This window comes from Balaenoptera musculus, chromosome 12, assembly GCF_009873245.2.
Source record: "Balaenoptera musculus isolate JJ_BM4_2016_0621 chromosome 12, mBalMus1.pri.v3, whole genome shotgun sequence".
NCBI lineage: Eukaryota > Metazoa > Chordata > Mammalia > Artiodactyla > Balaenopteridae > Balaenoptera > Balaenoptera musculus.
This window is the reverse complement of record NC_045796.1, coordinates 89,788,574-89,805,816: the sequence shown is the minus strand read 5'-3', so window position 1 is coordinate 89,805,816 and position 17,243 is coordinate 89,788,574. Positions and strand designations below refer to the sequence as shown.

Sequence of the window (17,243 nt, the reverse complement as noted above, 5' to 3'; positions counted from 1 at the left end):
TTTAAATTTAGTAAAAATTATAAAACTTACATTAATCTTGATGTTACATCTTGAGCTAGTCCATTCTGCACTGCATGAACATTGATACTTATCAATGAAGTCTATGCATCTGAAACACAGAATTATTTTTTTAAATAAGTAAGACAGTGAAAGCATAATTTCAAGAGAGTTCACTGTTTAATTTTTTTTCTTTTCCAGGTCAGGTGAAAAAACACATTCCCATGAGCAATAGAAGGCAGAGGCTATTTCTGCTTTCTTATCCTTCAAGGTGACTGGACTGAAAGAACAAATAAATTCTCATTTTTGCCATCTTCCCCATGGCAATGGAAAGAAAGAAAGAAAAAAACCAACTTGAAAAGATTTAAAAAAAAATGTCTAGGGCTTATGTAGGAAACTGAAATCAGCTGGGGCCAAACGGCACTGTAGTGAACTACCCATCTTCATCCTCCCTCTCTGGCTTACAAAGTCTGTGGCAAGACTAGGAAAGAAAAATGGTGCTGAGGAAGGCAGCTGGGTGCCTCTTTGAGTCATCCCTCCTTGTCACCTGCATCTTCTAGAAATATCCCCACTCTAGATTTGCATAAACTAATATTCTATCCATGAGCAGAATAGTTATTATACAACTCCATAAAGAGATTCACAAAATGTCTTATCTGCACATAGGGATGAAAGAACCGGTCTATTTAGAAACATTTTAAATACTAAGTTTGTGGTATTATCCCTCCATAGAGCAAATAATAGAATCTCTCATCATCCTACCTGCTACTACTATTACTGTGAGCATTACCTTTAAGATTATTAAAGTCCAATTAATCCACATTTATTGAAAATTACTTTATGCTAATGAGCAGAAATAAAAGAAGGGCAGAGATAATGTATCAGTGCATTTCATTAAGTTAAACGGGCAGCATCTGTCATCTTAACTGTACTTAGCTCTTGTTTTATGAAAAAGCATAATTAAAATTACCTTTATCAACTTTTCCTTGAGATTCAGTTTTAAATATCGTGAGTTAAATTTGCCTTCTTATATTTAATAATAGAAAAATAAAAGTAGCTACCTGCCATGTAGACGAGGATGTGAGAGGCAGTCATTTGCCTTTGCTTCACAGTGTGTTCCGAAAAACCCACTCTTGCAGTCACAGGTGTAATGATTTATGCCATCAATACAAGTTCCATCACGGAGACAGGGCTTTGATAGACATTCATCTATATTTACTTCACAATCGATGCCTACATTAGAAGAGACAAGACAAAACACCAGGCTATTTAAATGCAAAACTTAAAAGTTTGTTCATTATAGAAAACGTCACCAAGAAATCAAGACTCCCTCCATTAAAGATAATTTGACATCTTATAGTGAAAGAGAACGTTTTTTCAAGGTTAAACATGTTTAGGTCTATGAACTCTCAGACTAACTTAAAGTGAATGAGAAAAACAAAGCACAAGCTTAATCTACTTAAAAGATTTGTTTTTAGAGTGAGGAGTTGTTTATTAAGAATATAGGTGAAGTAATGAATTTCATCAAGTTGTCACTGTGAATAATAATTTATACTTTTTTTGGTAATGATCCTTGATAGTCAAACATTTATTATCTACAGATGTTAAAAGTTTTAATTTTTCTATATTTGGTCTTAGTGGGTCAATTAATGATGAACTAAGATTTCTAAACATAATCTAACTTTGGCTAAATACCTAGTGTTTTTGAAGACCAAAAAAAAAAAGTTTCAAATAAATAGTTTGAAAGACTATCTCAGTATTTGATTGGATATCAGGTAAAAGTTTGGGGACAGAGCAATTGGCAGATACACAGCCATTTCACAAGGTGACATCATAACTTTACTTATTGATATACCATATCAGAACTTCTATTTAAGTGACTGTTAGTTAGAGTGGTCACACCAGGAGAGTCTGTGATTTATTGCAAATGAAACTTCCAATGCAAAAAAACAATTTTTGGAAATTCTCTTTAGAGATAATCAGTTTTCAAGTCAAAATTCTATTTTTACTGGTTACATCTTTTTTTTTTTTACTGTAACTGTCACTACCTATATAGAACTTTGGATATTAATGATACCATAAAATTAATATATGTAAATTAGTCAAATCTGCATCCATATTTAAAATGACCATCAAGATTTAGGTTCAAGGTGTGGATTAAACAGACATAACAGACTATATTAGGCTGCAGTAATAATAATAAAAAGGGACCTGCTTCTCTATGTCACAGGCTTATTTCTCACTCGTATTCCATGACAAATGTGAGCTACAGATCCAGTTTACATTATCTTCACACTGGGACCCAGGTTAATGGAGCATCCTCTATCTGGGTGATTGCCATCATTGTTGAAGAAGGAGAAGGGCACTTAGCATTATTGAAGAAGGAAAAGGGTACATACACTGCTTCTTAAATCTTCTATATATATTTAATTTGCCAATCCAAGTCACGTGACCAAGCCCAACATAAATGAGATGGGAATTAATGGTCCTCCCTCAGGAAATGGCAGTTATTTGTGACTATATTAATATTTAGTGCAGACACGATCATTAAAACTTCTCATTGTAAATGAAGATCATTTATTAGTATATCATAGGTTTATTGGGATAATAATGTAAAACCATGTACTTAAAACAACTAGCCCAGGGCCTTGTACACATTTAGCATTTGATTATTATCATTTTCCTGAGACAAATTTTATCAATACAACTATGTTATATTATATACATGATACAGGTGTTTCCAGAGGCATATTATTCTAATTAAGAAGATAAGTGAAAAGTTTTTCTGTAGGACTATGTACAATGCTGGCAAAATCAGTGATGGAAATTTCAGTTAAGAAGAGGTGGTCTACTTAACACAGAAGTGGGAATGAGAAGCAGAGTTATAAAGAGAATTGTGCAGGGTGCATCCAGTGCCACTTGGAGACAGGAGACACCTCTCCATGGAGGGCAAACATGTGTCAGTGTAGCTGGAGAACACATCACCAACATTACCTGAGGAACTTTCTCACCTGATGCTTTATTCATTAATTAAGCTGTGGTTATACTTTGACCCCCAAGTAGCCTCCAGAGGGGATAAGAATGTAATGACTGATTGACCTGAACATTTTGGTCCCTGTAAACCCTTATTTATTTATTTATTTATTTATTTTCATTTTTAACGCCATAGTCCTTGAGCACCATACAAGTCAGGTGCCCTTTTCACTTTTTAACTTCATCTTATTCTACCCTCACCCTTGGCTACTCTGCTGTCGTTGCACTGACCTCACATACTTTGTTCCTCTTTCTAGAATTCTCTTTTCCTAGATATTTACAAGAGTCACTCCTTTATTTCTTCAGGTCTTTATTCCAATGTTGTTTTCTCAAGGAGGCCTATTTGACCACACTATTTAAAATTGCATCCCCTTCCTCACCCATAATCACCATTATCCTGTTTTATGTTTCTCACCATAGCAAGCAATCTCCTTCTGGCATTCTATGAGATTTACTCATTTTTCTTTTCTTTTTGTCTTTCTTCCCCATTATAAGCTTAGCTCCATTAGGGCATGGATTTTGTGTCTAGTTCAATACGGAATTCAGTGAAATCTTTTTAAGTAAATACGTCATTGTTGTGTGTGTGTGTGTGTGTGTGTGTGTGTGTGTGTGTTTATATTTTGTTTTTCATGTCAATTTTTTTTGTTTGTGGGAATTCCCTGGCAGTCCAGTGGTTAGGATTCCACGCTTTCACTGTCGAACGTGAAGGTTCAATCCCTGGTCGGGGAACTAAGATCCTTCAAGCTGCACACACGGCCAAAAAAAAATTGTTTTTTCGTTTGCTTATTTTCCTCAGAAGTCTCTGCCCCTTCCCAAGCAAGAACAAAGCAGGTCTTGAAATCTCAGTCCTTGCAATGGTGAGACTCAGAATCTGGAATGAGGCAATTCCTCCGAGGTGTGTGTCTGAAAGGCTTGTCTTGCCTGTGTAGTCAAGGAGAATTATTTAATGAAATTTCTATTTTTTTCTATCTTCAAGCAGAGAAGCTTCCATGATAACTTAAAAAAGCGTGAAGGTGTGGAGAGTGTTGAACTTCAGTTCAAAATGAGCTCCCCATACATAATTACCAACTGTGAGAATGAAGGAAAGACTGCTGTTTGCAACAACACAAATGGACCTTGAGAGCAGTGAGCTGAGTCAGACTGAGAAAGACAAATCCTGCATGATGTCATTTATATGTGGGACCAAAAACAAACAAACAAACAAACAAACAACTCATAGAAAAAGAGAAGAAAATGGTTGCCTGAACCAGAACCAGGGAGGTATGGGAAATAAGGAGAGGTTGGTCAAAGGGTACATATTTTCAGCTCTAAGTTAAATAAGGCCTGAGGATCTAATGTATAACATGGTAGCTAAGTTGATAATACTGTTTTGTATAATTGAAATTTGTCAAGAGAATAGGACCTAAATGTTCTCACATACACACAAAGGAAAGATAAAAATTCTGAGGTGTTGTATGGATTAATTAACTATGTGGGAGTTGCCCTTTCACAATGTATATGCATATCAAATCATCACCTTTAAAAGCTTATAAGTTTCTTTGTCAACTCTACCTTAACAGATCTGAAAAGAAATAGAAATTTTATATCAACACCATAAATGGAAAACCATTATCTTGTTCCAAAAATAAAAAGGTAACCCAAAATTAAATACAATAAAAACAATTACCAAGACATCCAAACTTCAAATTTCTCATCTGTAAACTGTGGATCAAAATATCTATGTTATAGAACAGTTTACAGATATATGGGAAGTATATATACATTTCTAGGGGCACATAGAAGATAATAAATGATATTTATAATACATTATTTTTATAATGCACATTAATTTATCTTCTACATGGGATTAAAATATGAATGTTTTGACATTGTGTCCACGAATCCAAGCAAATCTAAAAGAAATGATAATTAGTATTTATTAGACATTTCCAAAGGCTTGTTCAAAACTTGTCTCAGTTCTTTGCCTGATTTGCCTTATATTATGCCACTTACTTCCTGCTACTCATTAATTTATCTAACACATTCTTATTGAGTATCTATTTTGTGCCAGCCATAGTTCTGGACTCCTTCCATAGTTCTCTTTGACTTGGTGCATATCATCACAGCCTACCTCCATCATAGTGTAACAGAGATTTCCCAATAACTTAACAATGAGCATTGTGAATTTTGTTTGTCAAGAGAAGAAATAGTACAAGAAAGTTTTGCTTTTTGTTGTCTGACCTATTGTTCTTTCCTGCTATCCAGTTGCTTGCTTTGTAGCTGCAGTAGTTTATATTTGGAATGATTTTCAATTGGCTGTTCTAAAATTAGAGTTCTTAATTTCATTAATAACATAGGGAACTCCTTTTCTAAGCAGAGTAAATGGTTACCTGTGTAATTTGGGGGACTTTCCATACCCCTGCCTGGGTCAAAACTCTCTTGACCAGACTACCTCAATGCCTGTCTCTGTATTAGAGATTTTCACATCAGAAATAAAAAATCCTTTTCAGAAATAAGCCATTAAAGTATATAAATTGAGAAGCATGTTCAGTAAGATATTTACATGCACCAACACCATTATGACAAATAATATATGTAAATAAATACATCTGTATCTCTCTGTATGTATCATCTATCTGTCTAACTCTTCTCCAACCTCTGGTCCTTCCCTTCCTTACTCTCTCTCCAAGCCTTCTTCACCCAACCTCTCCCCACTGATTAGTCTTATATGTTGGAAAAGTTTCCCAAAATGACTTTTCTGATTCCTAATCCTTTTCATTTCACATGTGTTATTCTAATAAAGTACTTTATGGACCCTTTACTGCATCCTGAAATAAATGTTGTCTTCTTAGCCTCTGGGTCAACCTTGCCTTTCTTACCATTCCTCTGATGTTGTCAACTACTCTAGTCCCCTAGTTTACAAACCTGATTGAATAATAGAATCACCTGTGGAGTTTTTAAAAATATAACTTCCCAATTCTGAATCTCTGGGAAGTAGGCCTGACAAACTTCACTAAGAAAACATTTCCAACTGGTTCTAAAGCACAGGTAGATGTGAAGACCACTGCTTTCATAAAAGTAGATTAGAATTAAACATTATGTTTTCTTATATCCATGTTTACTCCTGATAATTCTGCCTGGATTGTTATGTCTCCATTTCTGCCTACTTGGTAATTGCAATCATTGTTGCTTTTGTTTTGGTCATCCATTTACAATGCTTGGTGTCAGTTTATTTAATTCTTGTAAAAATAAAATACAGTGTGTGTGTGTGTGTGTGTGTGTGTGTGTGTGTGTGTGAAAAAAAAAAGAAAGCATATCAGTGGTCACTTGGGGATGTGGAGGGGTGGAATGTGGGGAAAAAAAGGGGCTTTATGAATGAGGCATAAAAACACTTGCAAGTGGTGGATATGTTCCTTTTCTTGATTGTTTTGGCAGTTCCATGGGTATATGCATATTTCAGAACTTAAACTGTGTTCTTTAAGTATGTGCAGTTTACTGTGTGCCCATTATATTTAACAGTCATTAAAAAAAGGCTAAGAACAGACCTTTGTCTCAACAAATAAATGTAGCAAAGAACAGAAAAGTCAAGTAAAGTATGACCTCTGTCAGTTGAATTTTCCTATAGTTTATTTCCCTCAAAAAATATATCCCAGTTCTTAAAAGAGATGGGACTCTTAATAAAAGGTAAAGAAAATAAACGGCAAAGCCATCAGCAGGGGGAGCTCCAGCTAATTTTCAATTCTGAGACACTAGGTGCACGGTGCAGACATGCTAGGATGTTTGTTCTTCCTGCCCAATATTTTAGAGAGGATATTAAACACCCCCATTAAATGCCTGCAAGTGATGGCCAGAGTGGAGTTTGGAGAATGATGGCTGTGATCTTTAATATGGTTGTGCCTTTGTAAAGAGTCTCACTCAGAATTTCCACGGTAATTTTGGAGTCAACTTTTTTTTTGTTTTTTGGATGATATAGATGTCTAACTCACCTCAAGAATATATCCACGTACTTGAAGTTAGGGACCAGCTGGTGTAAATTTGTGTGGTTATCTTCTGACCTAACCTTTTAGCTTCTTTTTGTTCCTTGATTGTAGTTAAGCTTCATCTTGCCTCAGGGCCTTTGTATTTGCTGTTCCCATGTTTTGGAAATATTATTTCCAGAAAAATTTTCCATAAATGATTCCTTTCTATTCTTTGGCACTCATCTATTAAAGATATTTTTTCCTTGATTGTCCTACTAGCCTAACTTAGTCCCAATTTATCAGATTACCTTACTTCTTTCACAGAATAATAATAAAAACAAATATTAAATAAATAAATAAATAAAAAATAAAGCCTGCTTTTAATTCCGGTCCTACAAAAATTCTAACTTATTTAATAAATTTCCACTGATATCTCCAATAAAAATAGCTAATAACATTTAACAATTTATAGTTAAACTATATTTGCTTGAATTATTGCCTTATCTTTCATAGTTGATTATTAGTTATTTGATGACAAAGCTTATACCTATTTATTTTTACTTTATACAAAATGCAAAATACAAAACTTTTCATGTTGTCAATGACCAAATAACCTGCTTATTTCCTGTTGAATACATCCAAATAATGGTAATATTTTAAAAATGATTATAATTTACATAATAAGATAATATTTACAAATGACCTAGTAAAATTAATACAAGCACATACTAATCACATAATTAATGAAATTAGGAATCAATGAGTTTGAAAATTCAAATTGCCACTTGTAACCATTTTGAATTACAAAATAAAATAATGGAATAAGAGCCTCTTTAAACCAAGATGAGAATTTTATAACAATATATTTTATTATTATCGATACTTAAAAGAATTCGACTATTATATACAATGCTTCCATTTTGGTCCTCTGGTAAATGCCATTCTTTAAGGAATAATGTAGGGAAACATACAGTCTTGTTCTTTAAAAGTAGTTCCATAAAAAATTATAAGGTGTTCAAAGAAAACAAGAGAAACTATCATCAATGGAATGAGACCTAAACATTATGCAGAAGTTGAAATTATCAGAGAGGGAATTTAACGTATATGTAAAAATAGTGAAACAGTTGGACATATGAATAGGAAAAGAGAGAAGAAAATTATTTTTACAATATTTAAATGGAAATGCTAGATGATATAAAGATAAAACCATGTGAAATAAGGTTTGAATTTATATTCCAAATGCCATAAAACAGGTATAATTAGATTATATATTGATCTCAAGAGGCACCCCCCCATATTATTAAATGTTGAATTGGTAGTCAATTAGTATACGATCTATCAAGTACTGGATTAAATAAGCATGGATTAAGCATTTAATTAACAACCATTTTGCTAATATTCTCATTGTTTGGAAAGATTTTATGGGGATATTGTGCAACCCATGTCTATTTTCAAAAGCTTTCCAGGGAACTTTTACTGATGCTTTATTTTTCTCTGTATAAATATTCTAAGATTGGACAGGGGTTTTAAAAATTCATTACAGTAGTCCTTTGAGCTTTGGGCAAAGGACAGGTATCAATAAACATTTGATGGTAAAAAATGATAAAGATAATAATGATTTCATTTGAATCTTGTCTCCTCTCATCTTTTCATACGTCTTGTATAAAAAGGATGGGGGGCAACTCTTCAATATCAATCCAGGATTAAATGAGGGCACCCCTCTCCTAGACTTCATTACCACAAGAATGGGGCCTGACAGGAGAGTACTTCATAGTTCATTGGAAAGATCATAAAAACAATTACTATGCCATTAGAAGGAACTTTTGAAGAGGAGATTCAAAATACCCTTGACAAAATTGCTAAGACAAGCAAAAACAATATTCCAATTCATATATGTTGCTCCCTTATTGTTCTTAAGTGACACTAAATGAATAAGTCAAGAAAGGCATGTGAAATGAGGTTTGTGTTTAATTAGGAAACTAGGCTGAAAAGTGAGAAGCTGTTCAAGGTAAAGGTATGCAGTAGCTAAGTAAGTGCAAAGGACTTACAGAGGACAGATTAAAAGTGGAAGATATAGAACAGAAAGTATTAGCATCCATAACAGAGCTGCTAGATGAGTTGGAGCCTGTTCTAATGTATAAACTCACCCATCATATCAGGGCTCTCTGTGTTGACTGTAACTAACATGTTAACATGTTGTCAGAACTTGTGAAATTCACACATACATAAAAGTGAAGATGTTATAATGTATTGACTTGCATTAATACTAATAAATTCAGGGTGTTTTGCTTCAAATAAATGCAAGAAATCTTATTTCAAAAAAATATTCAATCCTTTGCTCATGTCATGCAGAAAATAGCTCATTCTTTGATGCATCACTCACTTAACAGGTTCTGCTACAGTTATAACAAACACACTTTTATTAATCAAGTTAATCATATATAAAATAATTTATATTTCATACCTCATTGGGCTATTTGAGAGTTAAGTGTGCTTGCACAGAGTTACTGCTGTAAACACCTTGAAGGACACACTTCAGGAATGAACATTCTAGGTTTGTCTGAACGAGAGCCTCCAGTACTGCAATGTGTAGTTGGGGTTCCAGAAATCAGACAGTTGCACACCACCCTCTAACACAAAGTCTGAGAATTGAGACCATTAGGATTGATTTCATGGCTTATTACTTATAAAGATAAATTTATACAACTCTTTGTTTCTGATTATGCATACATACCTTATACATTCTGCTTCAAAATCATGATCTTATTTCTTCATAGATGTATATCAAAATCCTTTTTGTCTTCTACATGAATTAAAGAATGGGTGTAACTCTCATTCACTGTTACAGTTACAATATAACATTATTTTCAATGTAACTTGCTACTAACACTCTTAGAAACAACTTTATTACAAGTATTTTTAGACACTTTGCTCTATGCATTATGGGATGGGTGTCATTTTCACTCACTGATATATCACTGATCTCAATGCAGCTTGCAAGTAGTATTCTTAGAAACATCTTCAAGAAGAATTTGGTATTAGGCTACTTGTTTTTACACTTAATAAAAACTAAGAAAGACTATTTTGATATGCTTAAAATTTAAATATAGGACAACAGTATTTAGATAAACAAGGCTGATAATGGGACAGCATGACTAGTGTCAAAATATTGAACGTTCATGTAACCAGCCACTAAGAGTGGCTACATTTCCCGGCTGCTCCAGCCTCTCTCCTGTGACTGTCCAGATTTCCCCCTCAGCAGGTAAGAGGTGACATGTACACAAGAATATTAGGATCTGCTTATATCAACCAATAATTACATTATTTTATTATCACTTATGAAGATAAATGTAGCAAGTAATTTTTAAAAGTATATCATGTCAGTGAGGCCAGATTTAGGTAGGTTCTTTTCTTTTTTTTTTGGAATCTAGCCAGATTTAGCTAGGTTCTTTTTTTTTTTTTTTTTTTACAATCCACTAGATTGTAACTTTTTGTTTTTGCTAACAATCAAAAAAGAACCAGTCAGTTTTTAATTGCCATTAGTAGTTCAAATTATACTGCTACATAGGGGAAATACATCTTAAGCAACTGATATCTTTCATTAAGAATTTTTTTAAAAGTAAGATTAAAGGACGTACTATTACATGACTGAGAGCTGACAAACAGGTACTTTACAGAGTCCTGGGTCTGAACAAAACGTGTGGCATTTTGCAATGTATGTTTCTCTCATTTCTGACAATTCCACCAAGAACCTGGAGGTCAATGAAAAGCTCAACTTAAAAAATGTTTCCTTTGAATGGACCCTAGATCCAGGATCTTGATTAAATTTAAAGATTTTGTTTACCTTCTACCCTCTGGGTTATGTGCAGACATATTGTGACATAAAGACTGATTTAGGTCCAGGGAGTCAATGAAACACATCAGAGAGACCCTTTGGGAAAACAAGGCACAGAGACCAGACCCTCAGCCTGAGCTCTGAACTGTGACACTTAGAGTGGAAGATAAATGTTCCTATCAGAACCGAAAAAGGACCTTGACCTTTATGATTCGGGAATCTCCTTTAATAAAAAGAACGCTAAATTATAAATACAAAATTAGACAGAAGAACTTAGAAAAAACACTTCTAAGTGAAGGGCCTTAAAGTTTAAATTCATTAGCTTCATAGTAAATCCATTCTAGTTTTATTATTCTTAATACCAACCTGCATGGAAAAAAATGAAAAAAATTCAAATTATACAATTTCTATTTTTCTTTATGTGCCTAATTCCACAATTTACTTGAGTAGGAAGTATGCTTTAAAACTAAGTCAATTTCATCATAGAACTAAAGATCCATGATTAAAAATATCCAGTGACCTTGGTGTTTTCAGATTTAATATTCCAGTGTTGAGAAATTTAATTCAAAGTGCTTGTTTTAATTCTTAAATCAATAGCATAACATTTTCTTTGTATAAAAGGTATAGGCAATGGCTTATGAGCTGCATGTTCATTCATAGTTTAGTAAGACATATTCTTGTTTCTGGAGCAGCGTTTTAAAAACAATAATACATCTCTAAGTTATTTAATTTTAAAATCAAGTTAAAATGAAATGTTCAATGGTAATTATAGCACTTCCCTTCCTATTGAACTTTATAATTTACAAATGAATTGGCTATGGGTTCATTTGATTTATCCTTTAACCAAGCTGTCAAGTCAATATTCTCCACAGGAGACAGATGAGGCACCCTGAGAGGTGTCCTGCTGAGTGACTGTATCCTACTTTGAAATGTCGTGAAAGCAAGTTGAGAAGAGATGTCTTCTGATTTAAAACGAGTGGCCCAATGTGTTAGGTAGGAATCAGAAGAGCTTAAAGGTGTAAAGGTACGGTGGCGTGCCAGTAAATGTTTAACAACTGGCTCTCGGAAGAAAAAAATAGGCAGAGAGGGCGTATTTATAGCATCATCTAATTCCCCTGGTGCAAATAGTCTCCTTTTTTTGATATCAATGTGCCAGAATTATGCCAACCAGCTCACAAAGTTTATAATAATTTAATATTCAGCACTCGTGAGCCAGTACAAGCCGGCTTCATCACAATCCTGGGAAGGTATTGTATTTTACTGACCGTTATTTTGAGGTTGACCAGGATTTTAGAGATTTGGAAATGTATGCATAACAGAGATGGGGAAGGGCAACCCAGGTGGTCAGTTGTGGGAGCTGGGGTGTGGCAATGATATGAGAAAATATTTGCGTAATGTGTTTTGTGGCAAAGGCTGTTTCTAAACAGTCACTAATATAGCACTAACCAACATAATAGGTCTGAGAATTAAAAGGTAACTTGGGGCAAGATTTTATGGCACCGTGAGTACGAAGGTGATACAAATCATTCTATTATTAACACTTATTGAGTCTCACATACTAGGCAATCGCTGATAATAGGCCGGCACCAGGGTCAGAAACCACTTGTATCCTCATTTTACAGAAAATGAAACTTAGCCACAAGGATGATATGTAACCTCTTGAAAATCAGTCTGTTATTAACTGGTGCACTGGGATACAACCCAGGTTGTCAAATATGAGAGCCTTCACTTTAAACATTAAAATAATTTTGTGTATAACATATTAGGAAAGTTTCAACTTTATTCCATTAAAAAAAGAACAACCACTGAAAACTATGAGCCAAGGTTAGAGACAAGGTGACATTTTATCAGTTCAGTAGTTAATCAGACCTGAATCCTGGTGATGACAGTGACAGTCAGAATAAGTGACACATCAAAAGCATCTCCATTTCTTTTGTGGTCATCATCAAATTCCTCCTCCTCCTTTCTTTACATCGTAAAACTATATTAATATTTTTTTAAGAAATTTGTGGAAATGAAAGCAAACAAAAATAATCTCCCTAATCTCACAATCTTACATCTTCTTGTCATTTTAATTTTGTCCACATGATCCATAGTTACATACATTAGCACTTTCACATACAAGAAATTTCACCATTATAACATGTGATTATTTTGTCCATTATGCTCCACGGTCTTCAGACATGTCATTTGAATGACTGCAAAATATCCTATGAAGAACATACATCATAATCTATTTAAGCATTTTCATAATAATGGTCACTTTGTTACAATATTTTACTAATAAATAACTAATGAAGATCTTTATGCATACATATGCATATATATTCCTTTTGAGTTATAGTTTTTCTTGATAATTTATACAAGGAAATAGTTCTAGGAAAAATTATTATGTCAAACAAATGAATATGTAACCTCACTCATATTTATCTCATTAGCAGGCAGTGACATGAATATTCAAGCAGTGAGACATAATTTTTCACCAAACAAATGACTATTTTTTAAAAATAACAGTAATCAGTTGTGGTAAAGATGCAGTTAAATGAGCACACTCTTATACTCCTGGTTGGTCTGCAAATTGTTAAAACCCATCAAAATGTAGAAAACTACATAATTTAGTAAACAATTTAGTCAAGTGTTGTAAAAAATGTATTCAGATGTGGTAAAAGGCAAACATACTCAAATGCATTATCCATGAAATTCCTCTTTAGAAATTGTTCCAAGGAAATTATCAGAAATGTTTCACAATATACCTAGAAAGATGATTATTTCATGATTTTTGATAAAAGTGGCAATTTAGAAAATATATAGATGTCTAAGTTTGGGATTAATTATACTCTATCTCTGTGATGAAATTTTAGGGAGGTATTAAAAACCATGCTGTAGAAAATTAATGACATGGGGGAATTTTAAGACTATATTATGCTATAAAAATTCTGGTGACCAAATACTATGTTCTGCATAAAACTAATTATTAAACTAGCTCTAATGTTATCCAAATAATATTATAGCACTATACAACTGTTACTTCTGGTAGTGGGTATTTTGTAATCTTTCCTTTATGAGATTTTCTTTTATTTTCCTATTTCTACCTTGCACATGTATTGCTTTTTATAACAAAAATTATATTTTTATAGGTCAGACTCTTCAATTAAAAAAATAGAGTGAATATTTTCATGTCCTTCATACATAACCAATTTGTTTCCAAAGAACCACACCGATTTCCAATGACCATTACTGCTACTTGCTTTTGCTTTAGTTCAAATTTATTGATGCATTGTTGCTTAGTCTTTTCTTTTTTAGTGTTCTTATGCCATTTAGCTTTATATGTGTTTTGCAAAAGTAGCATAGTTTGGAATTTTGTTTTGAATCTGCTCCAGCAGACTTCTTTTAAGAGGGCAATTTAAGACATTTATGCTTGTTTAAGGTTTATTATATCTGGTCCTGCATCTGACAGCATTCCTTTAATTTTTTACTCTTTCCTTCCCCCTTCTCTCACTATTTTTCATTTTTGCTGTCCAGGTCTTTCACTAATCTATGTGCTTCTTGAAAGGCAAGGACTTTATCTTTTACCTTTGCACTGGACAGAAGTGTACAACAATGTATGATTTCTGAATGAGTGAATGAATGATTTAAGAATTCAGATACTTAATTCTAGATTCTGTCACACAATTAGGATTATTATTAGAATTAAACTTTATTCACATTCACATTAAACAAATTGAATATTGGTATATTTTATTTTTTTATATTTATTTTTTATTGGAGTGTAGTCGATTTACAATATTATATTAATTTCAGGTATACAAGGGTTGTGATTCAGTATTTATACATATTATACTTCATCAAAAGTTATTACAGGATAATGGCTATATTCCCCTGTGCTGTACAATATATCCTTGTTGCTGACCTATTTTATACACAGTAGTTTGTATCTCTTGATCCCATACTTCTATCTTGCCCTACCCCCCCACTCCCCACTGGTAATCACTAGTTAATTTTCTGTATCTGTGAGTCTGTTTCTGTTTTGCTATATACATCTTTGTATTATTTTTTTAGATTCTACATATAAGTGACATCTTATGGTGTTTGTCTTTCTCTGACTAATTTCATAAAGCATAATATTCTTTATGTCCATTGACATTGCTGTAAATGGCAGAATCTCAATCTTTTTTATGGCTGAGTAGTACTGGTATAACTTTATTTAAAATTTTACAAATATAGATACCAAAAGTAGAGGTTTTAAGTGAGCATCATTCTTTCACTTACTCCATTCATATCTAACTTAAAGTTTGATCTGAAACTCCATTTTATGTTTTAAAAATATTACTTTGTCTTATACTATTTTATTGATAGAAAAATTAAGTAAATAAATTTCTCAATAATACCATTGAGTTTTTGTTTAGTTATGTATTTACTTGTATCAATAACTGTTCTGGGCTTAATCTAACAGTTCTCTTTTATGGATACTACTACATTCAAATTCAAGAATTCTCTCTTTCATTACCTGGTAATGATTTTCTATGTTTCCAGTACATCTGCAGGTTTTCTTTTACAGAAAAGAAAAGCACTTATCTAGCTTGTTCTTTGAAACTATAAATCTGAAAATACCTTTATGTGGTCTTCTCAGGGACATGGCAGCTTGGATCCTACCTTTCTGACACTTCTTGTTATGTGACTGCCACATCACTATAGTAAAAGAGGAGGGGAAAACATAGCCCTGATGATTTTAGCTCTTATGAAATAACCCTAGTCAAAAGAAATTCTGGGCAACCTGCTGATACAAGAATGGAGTCCCATTTTTTCATCCAATTTCTCATCAAAATAAACCTCAGGTTGATGTAAAGATTGAGAACTGACTTATCAGAATAAGAAAACAGGATAAATTTCTGCCAGACTTAACGCTGATGTGCAAAACCTTTCACACAAATTCCTTGTGTCTGAAGATCTAAGTCCAGAAGCCTATAAGGGAAGTATTTCAAGTGGTGGCTAGTTCTGCATATATTCCTTCACTTAAGGGTGGCTGGTGCTGGTTAAATGGGGACAGAACAACTACACATGTTACTTCCAGGCTTGCAGATACAGTACAATTTCTGTCATTAGGCACTGTTTTCCTTTGGGAAACGAATTTGAGTGTTTTGTAATAACAAAAGACAGGTAACAATGTGGACTGAGTTATTATGTACTGAGTCTCTCTCTCTCTCTCTCTCTCTCTATATATATATATATATATATAATAACAGCTTATATGTCTTTACTTCACTAAATAAATGCTATAAGAATTGGTATACTTCATCTTTCTCTAGACTTTCTATGGATATATATGGGGCAAAAGAAGTGAAATTCTCTCATTTTGTTTCCTTATAAACCACTTTGTGATTTTTCTTTAATGCTTGCCTCTCTACCTGTAATACACTTCTTTGCATTTTACATATAAACCCTTAGCTACTAGGAGGAGCTATAGCTCCATGGTAAGCTGTAATCTGTACTTGAGGAACTTCAGTATTAAGAAACAGAGGAATATATATATATATATATATATATATATATGCATATATATATGCATATATATATATAATTAAGGTACCAGGATTGATTTTCATCTCCATCTGAGATCTTATCAATCATATATTCTAGTCACAACAAAAATTCTATTTTTCTTGATGGTTAACATCTTGTAATTAAAAACATTTTGCTATGCTTTCTAGATCTGCCCTTATTTCTGCTTCATTGATCCAGTACAATCACATTGAATTAATTTTGCCTTAGTTCACTATAAATACAATGAAAATCCATTATTTCAGTTGGAAAAGTTAGATTGGATACATAAATTTCATTAGTCATTAGATAATCACCAATCCAACGTATGTTTTTTGTAGACCCAGTCACACAATGATTTTTTTTTTTTTTTTTTTATTTCAGTATGGCAAAAATGTCAAAAATTACCTTACTTTTTTAAAAAAAAATTTTGTGCACCGTGACTATAATATATTATACTACATATAGCAATGTTCATTTCTAGTAAAACTTTACAGTGCAAATAAGCTTGTTATTTAACATTTATTGGTAATACTACACTCTTTCAAAATAATTCTTCTCTTCTAGAATTGGATTCTCCATTCTTAGGAGTTTAGAATATGTGGCTAGTTCACTCTTTGTGCACATACACATATATTTAATAGAAATAAGCTCACATATCAGGATCATTCTAAACAGTGCACTTCAAGCTTACTTGCATGATGAGTGCTTATGAACACAAATCTTGTATCAAGTGGTATTAACTCAGAATCCTGCCTCTGCTACTTCTATTAACTAGTATATGTGACCTTAATTTTGCTATACTTTATCTGTAAACTAGTCATAACGTCTACTTACATAGTGTTGCTGTAAGATTAATTAGCATGGTGCTGAAAAATGCTCTTACTTATTGTTATTTTTAT

General features: G+C 33.0%; 1 protein-coding gene across 1 annotated transcript in view; it reads right to left on the bottom strand.

The window, feature by feature from the left end:
• EYS (eyes shut homolog) overlaps positions 1-17,243 on the bottom strand; it is a 1,768,116-nt gene that overhangs the window by 1,116,483 nt on the left and 634,390 nt on the right. Inside the window, exons 14-15 of the mRNA XM_036871239.1 lie at positions 1,059-1,230; positions 31-109 (exon numbers count right to left, since the gene is read on the bottom strand). Of these exons, the coding sequence (XP_036727134.1) occupies positions 31-109; positions 1,059-1,230 (251 nt within the window). The remainder of the gene's footprint in view (positions 1-30; positions 110-1,058; positions 1,231-17,243) is intronic.